Source organism: Gobius niger (genome assembly GCF_951799975.1).
Source record: "Gobius niger genome assembly, chromosome: 2".
NCBI lineage: Eukaryota > Metazoa > Chordata > Actinopteri > Gobiiformes > Gobiidae > Gobius > Gobius niger.
In genome coordinates, this window is record NC_136853.1 from 21698240 (window position 1) to 21712715 (window position 14476).

General features: G+C 38.1%; 1 protein-coding gene across 1 annotated transcript in view; it reads right to left on the reverse strand.

Annotated features, from left to right (window-relative positions):
• The window catches only part of ntrk2b (neurotrophic tyrosine kinase, receptor, type 2b), a 30530-nt gene extending 20004 nt beyond the window's left edge, over positions 1 to 10526 (reverse strand). Inside the window, exons 1-7 of the mRNA XM_079551355.1 lie at positions 9872 to 10526; positions 8228 to 8302; positions 7998 to 8069; positions 7857 to 7925; positions 7631 to 7782; positions 6208 to 6344; positions 4048 to 4180 (exon numbers count right to left, since the gene is read on the reverse strand). Of these exons, the coding sequence (XP_079407481.1) occupies positions 4048 to 4180; positions 6208 to 6344; positions 7631 to 7782; positions 7857 to 7925; positions 7998 to 8069; positions 8228 to 8302; positions 9872 to 10068 (835 nt within the window). The 5' untranslated portion in view covers positions 10069 to 10526. The remainder of the gene's footprint in view (positions 1 to 4047; positions 4181 to 6207; positions 6345 to 7630; positions 7783 to 7856; positions 7926 to 7997; positions 8070 to 8227; positions 8303 to 9871) is intronic.
• Positions 10527 to 14476: the final 3950 nt, after the last annotated feature.

The window sequence follows — 14476 nt, forward strand, 5'->3', positions numbered from 1 at the left end:
TTTCATACATATAAACATATTATAACTTTATAAATATTTTAACCCTTCAAATGCCAACTGTCTGACCCAAAGTTACACTAGTGCATGTTCAAAAAACACAAAAAATGAAATATCTTCAAATTTTCCAGAGCAACATGGTACATTTCTGTTATATATATATATTATATTTTTAACATTTTTAACCCTTTAAGTGCCAACTCTCTGTCGCGAAGTCACTATAATACATGTTCCAAAAACACAAAAAGTGCATTATTTTTCAAATTTTAAAAGCAAAATGGGAAATTTCTGTTCTGGCTGATGTGGCCTGAGGTCTGTGACATGTGACCCGAAGGATTTGTTTCTAAGTTAAAATTTGTTTATGTAGCGGCGATTTTAGTAAAAAACTCACGTTAAGGGAGCTTCGACACAAAAATGTGCTTTAGAGATTTAGAGAGCTATAACTCAATGAAGGAACAATATTTTTTAAACTTTTTTTTTCATTGTGGAGGTTGACCTCTCCTCTGTCATACATATAAAAGTAATCCAACTTTTAAAATATTAGAACCCTTTCATTGCCAACTTTCAATCGTAAAGTCACTAAAAATGTATTGCCATTGTGGCCCCATTCATTTACATGGTCCATAGACTTACATTGTAATCGCGATTTTTCAAAACGCTTCTAAAAAAATGATTAAAAATTTTATTTCAAACTTTTGCATATTTTCTGAACCTTGAGGCTTCAAACTAACGCCCTGACATATTTTTTTCACCATGAGGTCATTTTTACCTAGTGTGGCAAGAGGAAGAATATGCCTGTTATTTACAATATTAATACAGTCGTAAATAACAGAAACACCTGCATTAATTCATTGTTGCTGAATCTTTCCCTTTATTTTCTGACTTTCTGCATCAGAGTGAGTCTGTGGAAGTGGTTAGGAAGGGGCAAGACAGAGTTAGAGATTTTTGAACTGGTATTTGGACAAAAAATATTGGAATTCTACAGTCGTCTCCATGCCCCCTGTAAACAGCTGGTCATCAAGTCTGATAGTCTTTATTTGCCTCTGCAAATTTCCTTGTTTTTGTCCAAATACCAGTTCAAAAATCTCTAACTCTGTCTTGCCCCTTTCCTAAACACTTCCACAGACTCACTCTGATGCAGAAAGTCACAAAATAAAGGGAAAAATTCTGAAACAATGAAGAAATGCAGTTGTTTATGTTATTTACGACCGTTTACAAACATTGGAAATAACAGCCAATTTCTTTCTCCTGTCAAACTGGGTACAAATGACCTCATGGTGAAAAAACTGTCAGGGCGTTAGTTTGAAGCCTCAAGGTTCAGAAAATATGCAGAAGTTTGAAATTTAATTTTTAATCTGTTTTAAAGAAGCGTTTTGAAAAATTGTGATTATGATGTAAGTCTATGGGAGTCAAAGGGCCCACAATGGTGATCCATTTTAGTGACTTTGCGACAGAAATTTGACAATGAAAGGGTTCCAATATTTTAAAAGCTTGATTATTTTTATATGCATGACAAGAGGAGAGGTCAACGTCCAAATTAAAACCAAAAGGTTTTAAAAAATATTGTTCCTTCATTTTTTTATAGCTCTCTAAAGTGAAAAGCTCATTTTTGTGTGGAAGCTCCCACAACGCAACATGTTATACTAAAATTGCGGCTACATAAACAAATTTCAACTTAGAAACACATCCTTCGGGTCATTTCACACAGACATCAGGCCACATCAGCCAGACCAGAAATTTCCCATTTTGGATTTGAAATTTTAAAAATAGTTGATTTTTGGTGTTTTTGGAGCATGCGCTGCAGCAACTTTGGGTCAGAAATTTGGCAATGAAAGGGTTAAAACATTATGAAAGTTATATTATATAAGTTATTATATTATATATATGGAAAGAGGAGAGTCAGACCTTCAAAAAAATAAAAAAAGTAAAAAATAAATATTGTTCCGTCATTGAGTTATAGCTCTCTAAAGTTTCAAGCACATTTTTGTGTCGAAGCTCCCTTAACGTGAGTATTTTATTTATGAGAGTTCACAATGGGGTAAAAATCCAAATGACATCAAATTATTTTAGATCACCAAAATACCCCCCCTGGGGAAATTTCACCCAATTGGCTTTAAAAATGTAGGAGTTATGCAAAAAATAAAAGTCCAAAAGCACAAGAATGTGCTTGGGTGTTATTAAGGGTTAACTGTGTTTTGGTAAAAAGTTTGTCTCTGCGTCACATGCACTTTAAAGTCTTTTTTAAAAATCTGTCCTTGCCTTCTTCTGCACCTCCACATCCACCTTTCATGCTTTTATTATTTTACTCTGTTACAACTGTGAGATCAAATTTGATTAAAACGCGCATCCAAACAATCCTAGAGGCGATCACGATCCGTGAGGCAGGAGAAGGGAAACACCTGTGGCTGTAGGACCCGATGAAGTCACATGACCAAAATAACATTCATTTAACATTCACTCTTTTAGATAGAGTAAAATGTGTTTTTAATGCAAAGATACATTTGTGCAGTTCAATTGTTATTACATAAGCAACGCAAAACATTGAATTATATTGTTTTATGTTTTATGTCAACAGAGTTTGTGTAAGATCTCCCAACGTAGTGGCAAGTGAAGTACCCACTGTGACAGATACTACAGTACACAGTCAGATCTTATATACAAATATTTACAAAAGATATTATAGAGTATATAAAGAAGTGCGAGGAGTTCTTTATATATAGTGACACAATTGTACCAACAAAGCTGCCGTGACGGTCTGGCACAGAAACAAGTAAAGAAACTCTGGAGCAGTGGAGTCAGTGTTGGTGCGATCACAGAAATGGTCTCAGGTTTTTTGGATCTGAGTCCGAAACATGTGTGTGATTTCACCAACACTGACTCCACTGCTGTTTCTGAGCCATCACTGCAGGGTCGTCATTCCTCCAAGAGTATTTATTCTTTAAATACTCTGTATACATATACTTTGGGGAGAACAAACTTTTGTATATTTATTGTATGATCTGACTATGTATTATATATCACACTTGCCACTACGTTAATAAATTAATCTTTTTTAATTATTAGGTACTACAAATACAGGTGATTCCCTTCTCTTGCCTGGGCTGATTTTTTGCTTTTTTGTCTTACAATGGTGAGATAAAAAACATACAGATTAAGTGTTAAATGGAAGGTTCATATTTTTTGTTAAATGGTCATTGAGAGGAAAGCATTTATATTAATATATATATTATATTCAAAGTTTAGCTTATTTTACCTTAAAATATCTTTCATCTTTGTCTGTTTCTATCTGTGTGCCCTTATAGTTTTACTGTTTATTATTTTGTGCTATTCTATGTTTCATGTTACACCATAAGAAAACTTAAACTGACAAGTCAATAAAACTTTATTCTGATTATTTTCTTTTTTTAAGCTGAGGTTTATCAAAAATGTTCTTTATAAACCAAATTATACGTTTTGTTTATGTTACAAAACACTAATTTATATTGAAGATTGATAAGTGTGAGGACTCCGAGATGAATAATACCTCACTCATAAATTATTGTAGGGCGAGTTACAAGGCAACAAAAGGTTTAAAAGCTCAGAGGCGTTTTGCGTCTTATCCTAAATTCTTTGTCAATTCAGTTTTTGTTTCAGTAGAAGCTGTACTTTTACAGCAACATTTCTTGTCTTTTCTGTCCAATAAAAGCCATGATGGAAGGAAGAAGGAAGCAGAGTCGACAGAAGAAGTGCAAGCTGTAGCAGTGATGAAAAGACATGGAAGCTGCTCATTTCAAACGAAACGTTGGCAAACTGAGGTGAGGAGGGGCAATGGGCAACTTTACAGGTTTGAAGGTAACATAAACAGGAAGCATGAAGAGTTAGTGTGATTTTCTGGGGTGCTCAGTGACACTAACAATGAACAATCAACCTATTCCTTCCACTGGAAAATAACAGTCATTACAGTGAAGCATGCTGCACATCATCTCCATAGGCAACAGGTTACATTCACTGTACACATGCAAATGCAATTAATGATTACGTAAATTAGCATTTTCAGAAACAATTCCTTACAGAGGATGTTGAGCTGGAGCGTGGCCTCCGACTGACCGACCATGTTCTCAGCACTGCACGTGATCACTCGTGAATTATCTCCAGGAGACAGGCCTAACAGGGTAAGGCTGCTCTCTGTGTCTGTCTCGTCAATCTGGAGAGAAAATAATAATCGTTAGCCGTGTAGTGTAATTGCCCACGTCATATTCAAAGGTTTATGTGGAAAAAACAAGACTCCAAAATATAAGAAAACTATTTGATAACTAGCCTGTACTGAATATTCCAATCATCTCTGCACAGGGAATGTTGCTGTCAGACCTCAGAGGCTAAGCAGGGAAGGGCCTGGCAGGGCTGGGAGACCGTTTGGGAACAGCAGGAAGCCTAGTGAATGTAGTGAGGGAGTGGTTGGTGGTGGTCGGAGGGGCCGATGGCGCAGACCGGTTGCCTCGCTTCCGTCAGTCTACCAATGGGCAGCTGTGGCAACAATAGTAGCTTACCACCACCGTGTATGGAGTGGACGAATAGTGCAATGTAAAGCGTCTTTGAGTGTCCAGAAAAGCGTTATATAAAACCAATGCATCATTATTATTATGTTGAGTCATCTGTGTCTTGTTGAAATAAATAAATAGATGGTGATATCGCGTATGGAACCAGGCTTTGGAGCTCTCCAGTATGCATGTCCAGTATGATCCGTCTATTCTCAGAATCAAGTTGTAGACATGGGAATCCACATCTCAAGGTATTTAAAAATATGCTCCTCTTCCCTCCTCTTCCAAACACCTTTCCAGGTTGATCCAGGTTATCAAAGCACTTTTGAATGTTTTTCCAAAGGTGTAATCTTGGCTTCAGATTTAGAGGCAGCTTCATCCGCCACTCCAATCTGTCCTTCGGCTTCTCCCACTCTGGAGGTGATCTCAGATGTCTCGCCACGGCCTCTAAGACAGAACTTTGTGACAAGGGCTATTTTCGTGTCAGTAATCTTTGTGGGTGCCTGTACACCAAATACCAGGGCTGTGTTTCTTCCCAGGTTTGATTCTTGCATAGCACCTAATCTCCTTTCTTTTAGCTAGGGGTGGGCCATATGGTATCGCATATCGTTGTCATTTTCTGTATCGTTGTGGACACAATATCATTTATGTTACGCTCAGCCCCATCAGAGCAGCATAAACACTGACTGTAGAACACGGGGACAGGAGCTTAAAAAGTAAAATTAAATATATCAATATCCTGTAAAAAAAAAAAAAAGAGAAGAAAATATCACTGAATTAAAGCAGTACCAAGTAACTCATGCCCTCAGAGGCCATAAGCACAACTGCAGGTGTCGTGGCAAGTTGCGATTTTTTTGTTTATTAGCTGTCCGTGAGAGTAAATACTACACTGACAGTAAAGACAAAGGGACAGAGGGATATTGTACATCCAATTACACAATGGAAATCATTTTTTTCACTCAGACTTGGCTGTAAATACTGTTTAAGCGGTGCTAGCCCACAGTTAGCTTTTCCCGCTAGCCTGTTAGCTGCTCCTTCGTGATTCCATTAGTGTGTATTGGTGGCTCCATTAGTGTGTATTGGTGGCAGAGAAGTTGCAATTGTGGTTTTCTGGCCAGAGACACCAGGGGGAGATGAAAGACCCCCCAATCATCCCATTAACACTTGTATTACCCCCAGAGGGACCACGGAAAGGATTTATTAAGGTAAACAAGTTACTTAGTATTGCTTTAATTCATTTTCCCAACAGACGTAGGGCTGGGATTTGGACGTTAATTGTCCATTGTCAATTATATCATCAAATGTGTCATTATCGTGATATGTCTTTTTTTATACCGTGATATAGCTTTTAGGCCTGATCGCCCTGCCCTACTCTTAGCTGACGATTATCTTTCCCTCTTTCTTCATGTTCTCAGCATTTCTTATCAAATAATCATCAAGGCCTCTGCCTATGTCAAACACACTTTGGAGTTACTTTGTCTTGTTGAACCACTCAAATGAATGATGAGTTGACAATAGTGTTTTGAGCTTGTGTCCTACTTTTTTATTATTTTGGCATCTATCGTGCAGGCCGAGGTGGTTGTCTCTAATTGGTTGAGGACATAGCCAATATTGGGCTATTCTACAGAGTTAAGAGACTAGAATGAAACAAAACACTGAAGCAAAAAGTTATGACAGGTGCGTTAGTGCTTACTTCATGGCGGGTGTACAGCACATCCGTGTTCCACTCGATCTGAGGAGCAGGGGAACCAGAGGCTTTGCACAAAGCTCGGACATCACGACCCTGCATCTCGATCACTGTTGAGGGACTCACTTCAACTCTGGGAATCTCTGGAGATGACAGGTATTAGGTAATTATTAGTAAATGTATTTCAATCAATCAATCAATCAATCAATCAATCAATCAATCAATCAATCAATCAATCAATCAATCAATCAATCAATCAATCAATCAATCAATCAATCAATCAATCAATCAATCAAACAAACAAACAAACAAACAAACAAACAAACAAACAAACAAACAAACAAACAAACAGACAATACATTTTTTTGTGAAGCCCATATCACAGCAGGAGATGCCCCGTACGGCTGCAAAAACACATTGTGTATTCAAAGAGGACATATCAAGAACAATTGTGACTTAGAAAAGCTGCTTTTGGGCTCCTCAGCTGGGATATTTTATATTTCTTCATTTCAAATGAATATGTGTTGAAAGACTTGATGAGTCGGGCCTGTTTTAAGCATCTTGTGTGCTGCTTGGAGCTCCCTCTGCTGTTCCAAGGGAAACTTGGGGCGGGGCAATTGACCTTTGGCAAAAAGCCTTAGCAATTATTAGCTACCTCTGGCAGGAAGTGGAGTTTAGCATTACGTCATAATAAAGATGGGCAAGTCAGTGACTCCTCAGTACAATACCAGATTGAGGCAAAATGGGTTTGAATATGCGGTGGAGAAATATGAAATATGTAACGAAGGGGACACTACAACTATTGAGGCTAAAGCTCTAGTGTGACCGGAAATCCCAAAATAACCTCAATGTAACTGGCGCTGTCGTCTGGACAAGTCATGCTCTTGTTTTGCAACGCATAAGTTCTCTTCTTCTGCTAGTCTAGTTAGTAAGTTAGTTGGTTACCTTTCAAAACCTACAGGAGCAGAGTGCACTTCTGAAAGTTATAGCCGCTAAATTGCTGTTTTTCAGCTCGTTTATGGGCTTCGAAAGGGGAGAAGCAATGGTAGCCATGAGGCATGTTTGGACAATGACCGTTTTGTCACAGTGTTTAGCGAAAGGTCAATTCATCTGTATGTCCGAGTCTGTATGTGAAAATGATCTTGGGTGCTAAATGATACTGGAGCGGAAAGCTTTCTATTTTATATGCTATATTCATTTGTTTTGAAATTCAAATTCGAGATCGATTGATATAATACATTTTTTGCATGTCGTACAAGCCACTATTCAAGGTCAATGTCATGCTTACAAATCAATGGCACCATAACAAACAGAGCAGCTCAGATGGGTCCTGTGATGCTGTGATGAGGAGAACTGACCAAAGTGAGCAAAACTGAGGGTATAATGTTTTTGCATGATATGTCCCCTTTAAAAGATAGCGTGGCATTACTGCAGTCTGGTGGTGTGAGGCTAATGAAGTCACGTGCAACTCCTCCTTCATCAATGCATTTCAACTCTTGACTTTCTATTTCCTCTTGGGGCCGCAGTTTGATCCACAGGTTCTCACAAACACAGTTCAGTGGGTTTCCGGAGAGGAAGAGTCTAGAGAGAAAAAACACTTGAAAATATCATCCTCAAACACTCTGGATAACTGTAATTTACTATACTAGACTCACGAATAAGTGTTTAACATGTTCTGGAATATTCTCCATGATAACGTCGATATGTTATTTTCCCTTAAATTTCTGTAAGATGAAATAGTTCAAGTAAAATGTGGAGAGATAACACTGTAAGAGGGGCAGAAGAAGATTACTTACACATGCTGGAGTCTTGTGTTGTTGTAAAATGCATCAACCGATATATTGGTCAACTTAGTTCTTGTAACAGTGCTGTTAAAATAAAGAAGTATATGGATTAAACCTTTCAACTCAGACAACCGAGTCCAGTTGACTTTGAAGAAATCCCTGGACACGTGAAAAGCTCATACAACCAAATAAGGAAACTTGTATTGTGTGAAAATGAAGATAGTGTGCAGCACTGTACTCACAGGTTTCTGAGGTTGATGTAGTGCTTTAAACTGCTGTCATCAATGTCATATAGTCTGTTCTGATTGGCAATATATCTGCAAGAAATGGAAAATCTATAATAGTGGCTTTCTGACCACACACTTCCAATGGGTAATTTTCAGCAAATTGGTGCTTCAAGAAAAATCACCCACTATGGCAAAAGCAGAGGTTTTATTTGGGCCTGAACGCAGTAGACACAGCATGTGCACATCAAATAGTTCAATGTAAGCCCTTGTTGAAGTGGTCTCGTAGTCAGCTAGTCTGAACTCAAGGTGGTTACTGTGTTTGTTGTAGTTCGGGAGATCTCAACAAAAAGTCATAAAAGTCGGACAAATTGTGTTGCATGGCGGGACGTGGTGGGAGAATTTAAAACATACAAGACAAAGGTGAAATAATATTAATACCGATATCAGTTATTATTTTTATGGCCACCATAGGCAACGTTGCTATTTCAGCCCCGCAAACACACAAAGGGATTGCAACTAGGCCTGTCACGATAACAAATTTCAAAGTTCGATACATTGAGGCAGGAAAGTATCGCGATAATCGATGTTATTGACTCTAATGATACTGGATACTGTCGACTCTCAGGCGTGTAAATGACACAGCAACCTTTGTTCTACAAATGCATAATCATGTCCTAAAATACCACACAAGCTGCAATAAACATGAAATATGATGTAACTCAAAATGTAAGAAAGAATCGGGGGAAATGCTCATAAATGTACAGACGATAAATATCGAGCCCAAATGTATTTATCTGTTATTTATTAAACGATAAGTCGATATAGCAATTATCGTGACAGCCCTAATTGCAATAAGTCAAAATGAATAGATAGATAGATAGATAGATAGATAGATAGATAGATAGATAGATAGATAGATAGATAGATAGATAGATAGATAGATAGATAGATAGATAGATAGATAGATAGATGAGTGGCCCGTAAAGCTTATTCTCAATACTTGGCAAAAGTGTAAAAAGTCGCACCTTATCCAAATAGGTGGGACAGGTGGACAACAGTACAACCAAAGGAGGGTCAGTTTCCTCACCCTAGTTCTAGCCTATACCGTGCCACCATTTTTTTTTTTTGACCACACAATACCTATTCAAAGTTTAAAGCAAAAAAAAAAAAGACAAACTTCCTCCACGGGTGCTGCATTTGGCCTGGTTCAGGTTGAGCTGCTTCATGTTTGGCTACACATGATGGTATGATGAGAAACAATGGCAAATCCAAATACTTCCCATCATTACGCACACACGCACGCACGCACACATACACACACGCACGCACGCAAACACACGCACACACACACACTCGCGCGCGCAAAAATAGACAAACGTACGAAGCACACCATGTGACAGGCGCAAAGGCTTATTTTCGGTGGCATTTTGCATTATGACATTACAACTGCGAGTAGAGGGAAAACATGAGCAGCCTATTTCAGGCCTAATTATTGACATGACATTAAAACCTAAAGGTGGACATCGGTGTGTGTAGGCTTAAACAGGCTCGTGCGGCCTGTTGACTGTTCTAAAACACAACGATCATATCACATCTTTATCTCCGAGCCATGACAGAGCGTTACCTGTTCGGTCACACAACACACTCCTTTGCACTTACATCTCCGTGATGTTTTCCATGTCATCCAGCGTGAGAGCTGGGAAATCCTCAATCCCCGGCTCGGAATCAACACAAACAATCCTGGTGATGGTGCAAGTGCATGATTTGGGGCAAGCATCACTGAATCTCCACAGCCCCATTAAAACCAACAACAATCCGACACGAGCCATGCCATATTGCCCTGCGCGTGAGTCCATGACATATGATCTAAATATCCCCCGTCTTTAAATGTCTTCACCCCGCCGGCGTCTGTCTGTATCTGGCCGAAATAACCCCGTCGGACTACGTCGTGAGAGATGCCCGGAGTCCACGGATTTTGGAGATCAAGTTGCCATAGACTGGCTTTTCCCTTCTCCGCAGCGCTGCTAACACACTACTGCATATCGATACCGTGAAGCAAGGTGGTGTCAAGTGGTCCGTTCTGGTGATGCTGCTGTCTCAGTGCGCCCCCCTGTGTGCACGGAGAACAAGCATGAGCCGCTCCAAATGTTGAGACATCGACAGAGACGGGCCTCGCGAGCAGCATGTGTGGGTTGATGGTGGGGGAAATACCAGCAGAGCGGAGTGAGGATGCAAGGTGTTTGTGGAGCTATGCCTGCACCCGTATCGACGCACGAGGAACAGGCGCGCGCCACTATATCCCCCAACACACGGTCATCCTCATCCTCATCCTCATCATCCTCATCCTCATCCTCATCATCATCATCATCCTCATCATCATCATCATCATCATCATCATCATCAACTGCAGGTAGCTACAGTCTGTAAGCTTTTGATACTGTAGCTTCATAACTGGCCTACACCAAAATAGAAATAATTAAAAAAAATTAAAAAAAATAAGGCAAGAAATCAAAAGACCACATTCACCAGCGTCGGTTTATAGAATGGTGTTTTTCTATTAATTGTTGAAAGCGTTTGTTTGTGTGTTTGTTTGTTTGTTTGTTTGTTTGTTTGTTTGTTGACTACACTTGACTGTTTTTCTGATTTGGTTTATTGTGACGTACAGTTGACGCACGAGACTAATACCTCTATGAATAAAAATCCCCCAGACTACCTTTGGCAGGCACCTATAATGACCGACCAAATAAAAGACAGAGCTTTTAAATGCAAAAGACATAATTGCAGTGTTTTACAATGGGGCTTTATCTCTCTGTGCCCATTGCATAATCAATATCGATTTGAAAATGAAAATATCCAACGCAGAGGTTAGCAAAGACCTAATTGTGGATTTCTCTATTTCTCTTATCATCAATAAGAGATATAGAGTGAGTAAAGTGAAAGTGGAACAGTTAACTTGGATCTTTCGTGTTGCAAAATGCGTGTTGCTCCATATCTAAAACAAGTACTAGTACACGTACTCAAAAGTACTACAGGGATGTTTGTAAATGCTTCAATGGGGCAACCCAATACTCACTGGTGATGTGGCACAGTAAATATATATGTAAGATTTAGCTGCTCTTTGAAAGTTGCTCTTATACTGATAACGATAACTTAAATACTGAATATGTGCTTTACATTGCAGTATATAATTCATTTATATATGGTCACACTTTTCTACCAGGGGGAAACTGACACAGATTGGGTTTGGGCTCCATCCCCTCAGCATCACAGTCACACATGTGCCCGGGTTAGTAAACAGTACATACGACTTTACTGTCTCAGCAGAAACTCAATGTGCATTTGTGTAAAATACTGAACAATTGAAAAAGCCTTTTGTATTGGTTTGATGTAACAAAGACAGTTAGTGCTATACTAAAGTACGGTCTTCTGTGATTGGTCTCTGAGCTGAAAGCAACTTCTTTTTGACTGGCCAGTCTTTTTTTAACCATGGATGGAGCCGTTAACGTCCGACAGATTCTGAAGAATCACCCATATTTCTGAAGTGTTATTTTTCATTTGATCTACGAGTGGGCAGTGATGGGGAGAATATACTTTGAAATTGTATTTAGATACAGAATACTAAATATTTGCCCTAAAATGTATGTCATTACTTCGTCCAATCAGGGTCCTGTATTCTTAATACATAGAATACTTTCACATTGATTTGCATTATATATATGTACATGATCATCATATGTTTGAGAAAGAACAGCCTATTTACTTATTTTTTTCCTTCTTTTTATATCTAGAGCTTTTATTTCATGTAATAGGTGCATTCATTAATTATTTTTATTCAGAAAACAAGTTCATATAAGTGACTCACTGGGTGGTAAGCACAGCACCTTTATTTTCCGTCAGGATAAAAAAAAAAAGGTTTACTTGATGGAACAAACTTAGCCATGGAGACAGTTCTTTCAGTAGTACAAACCTACCAGAAACCCTAAAAAACACCTGATCCTGGAGTGTCCAAGAGGCCACCGTGATGGAAAATAAAGGCGTCAATCTAACCACCCAAGTCAAGTACACAGTAATAATAACTTTTATAGAAAATAAAGCCTTTAATATTCTTCTTGTGGACTGTAATAAGTTACATTCAACCACAATTACTATACAATACAAATAACAAATATACAGCTCATTATAAAGCAGACAAATAGTACTTTTGTCTGATTTTGAACATGATAATGTTTCGTATCTCATTTAAATCAAATGAATGTAAATGATGACGTTATAATGTATAAATCCATGGTCACTCAGTTTACTGTAACATAAGCCTGCCCAGGTGGAATTAGCATCTTTGCTCTAACCTGTGCGATGTATCTTTCCTTTTTGGTCAATGTTCACCTTAGGGTCAGGGCTAAGTTTAGGGATAGCAATTATTCATATCCAAACCCGAACCCCTGATCAGGAGGAACGGCAATTGTGCATTGTCTCTGTTTAAAGGTGCACTATGCAACTTTTTAGGTATAAATAAATAAATAAAGTTGTTTTAGCGCCTTTATTTTCCCTCCCAGTGGCTCCTATGACGCTTCAGGATAAATTTTATTTCAGTTTTTTTTAGGATTTCTGGTAAGCTTTCGGAATGGAATCTATTTGTATTTGTTTTTTTTGCTCTTATGTTGACTTTTCATGCTTGCTTTCGTATTTTTGTGCTTTTTTCAAGAAGTCATTGGGTAATATCGAACTGAAATGTGCTGGGTTCAGGTGGGGTTAAGAGGTCAAGGGTGAGGACTCTCCTTTGTGTCATAAATGTGTGGTATGAATGACAAAAATGAACTCAAATACTAAACACTGTCGCCAATGACATAGTTGTCGCAGTCGCAATGATGAGCTGTTTTTAGCAAATGCGGGGTCAATGTGAAGTGTTGCTATGGTTTTAGATTACAATATGTTCAGATTTTTTTCAGCTGGATTATATTTGTCTCTATGGTAACATAAATGAGAGAGTTTTATTGATTTAACACTCTATAATGGACATCATCATTGATAAACACCGGAAGAAACCTCCAGCTCTGGCAGTCATTTTGTAGTTTAATTTCTTTTTGCATAGAAATTTGAGAAATAATACAAACTGTTGTAAAATATGTTGATTATTATATCCAGCTGAATGTAAGCGTTTAACTGTATCTGGTCCTTTAACTGTACCTGGTCCTTTCCTAAATTGGACAAAATTAACCATGGCGTGGTTATATATATATATATATATATATATATATATATATATATATATATATATATATATATATATATAGACCCAGACATGATAATGTGGTCATCAGACATATTAGATATTTTCTCCCACCTGTCCTACTGTGTCACCTGTTGGGGACAGGCTGGAGAAGCTGCAGACCTTTAGTCAGTGTACATGCAAAGCCGTTTCTGCACCATTACTAACACATCTTATTCTTAAATTACATTTTTCAAATCCATCCAAAATGGAAGGGCTTGGCTCTTTTACAAACCTTTGTGAGCCAGAGCTCTGTGAGCTCTATAAGGTCCACTAGAGTCCACTATACCTTTTAATCACTCCATGTTTGAACAATTAGCTTTTGCAGTGAAAGCCACATGTGGAACATTTATTTAAATATTTCAGCGAAAACACATCCTGCTACATCGACACTTTTTACTTTCATTCAGTTACTTTTTTAGATTACTTTCATTTTTGGGTAAGTTCCTCATTGTTGACTGAGTGTCAAATAAACACTCAGTCAACAAATAAATGTATTTATATAAAATGTTTAGTTATCTTTTAATTTAGCTGTGTATTTGTTTGCTTATTTATAGTTTGGTCATGGTTATTTGAGTGCATAACTTTAGGCCTGGAGCAGGTGCACCTTCCAGAGGCAGAACAGAACAGACACCACACATATGTGCAAACAAAAAAGTCAATCCCATGAAAACTCTTCTGGGAGGCATAGAGCCATACAAGCATCTCCTCTTTATACCAGCTGGTGGCACACTTGTCCAATAGGCTCTGAATGACCATATAGCCAATGTTTGAATATTGAACTTATATAACATTTGAAATATGATTTATCTAATAATGTCACCTATATTATCAAAACACACAGTGTTTTTGCAATGTTTTTTTTTGGAAAACTTATAGTCTCATATTCAAAAACACATTACAGGGTAAGGCTAAACGATATGGACAAAATTTCATGTCTCGATATTTATGCCAGATATCTCGATATCGATACAATATACAATAACTACGGGATCGGA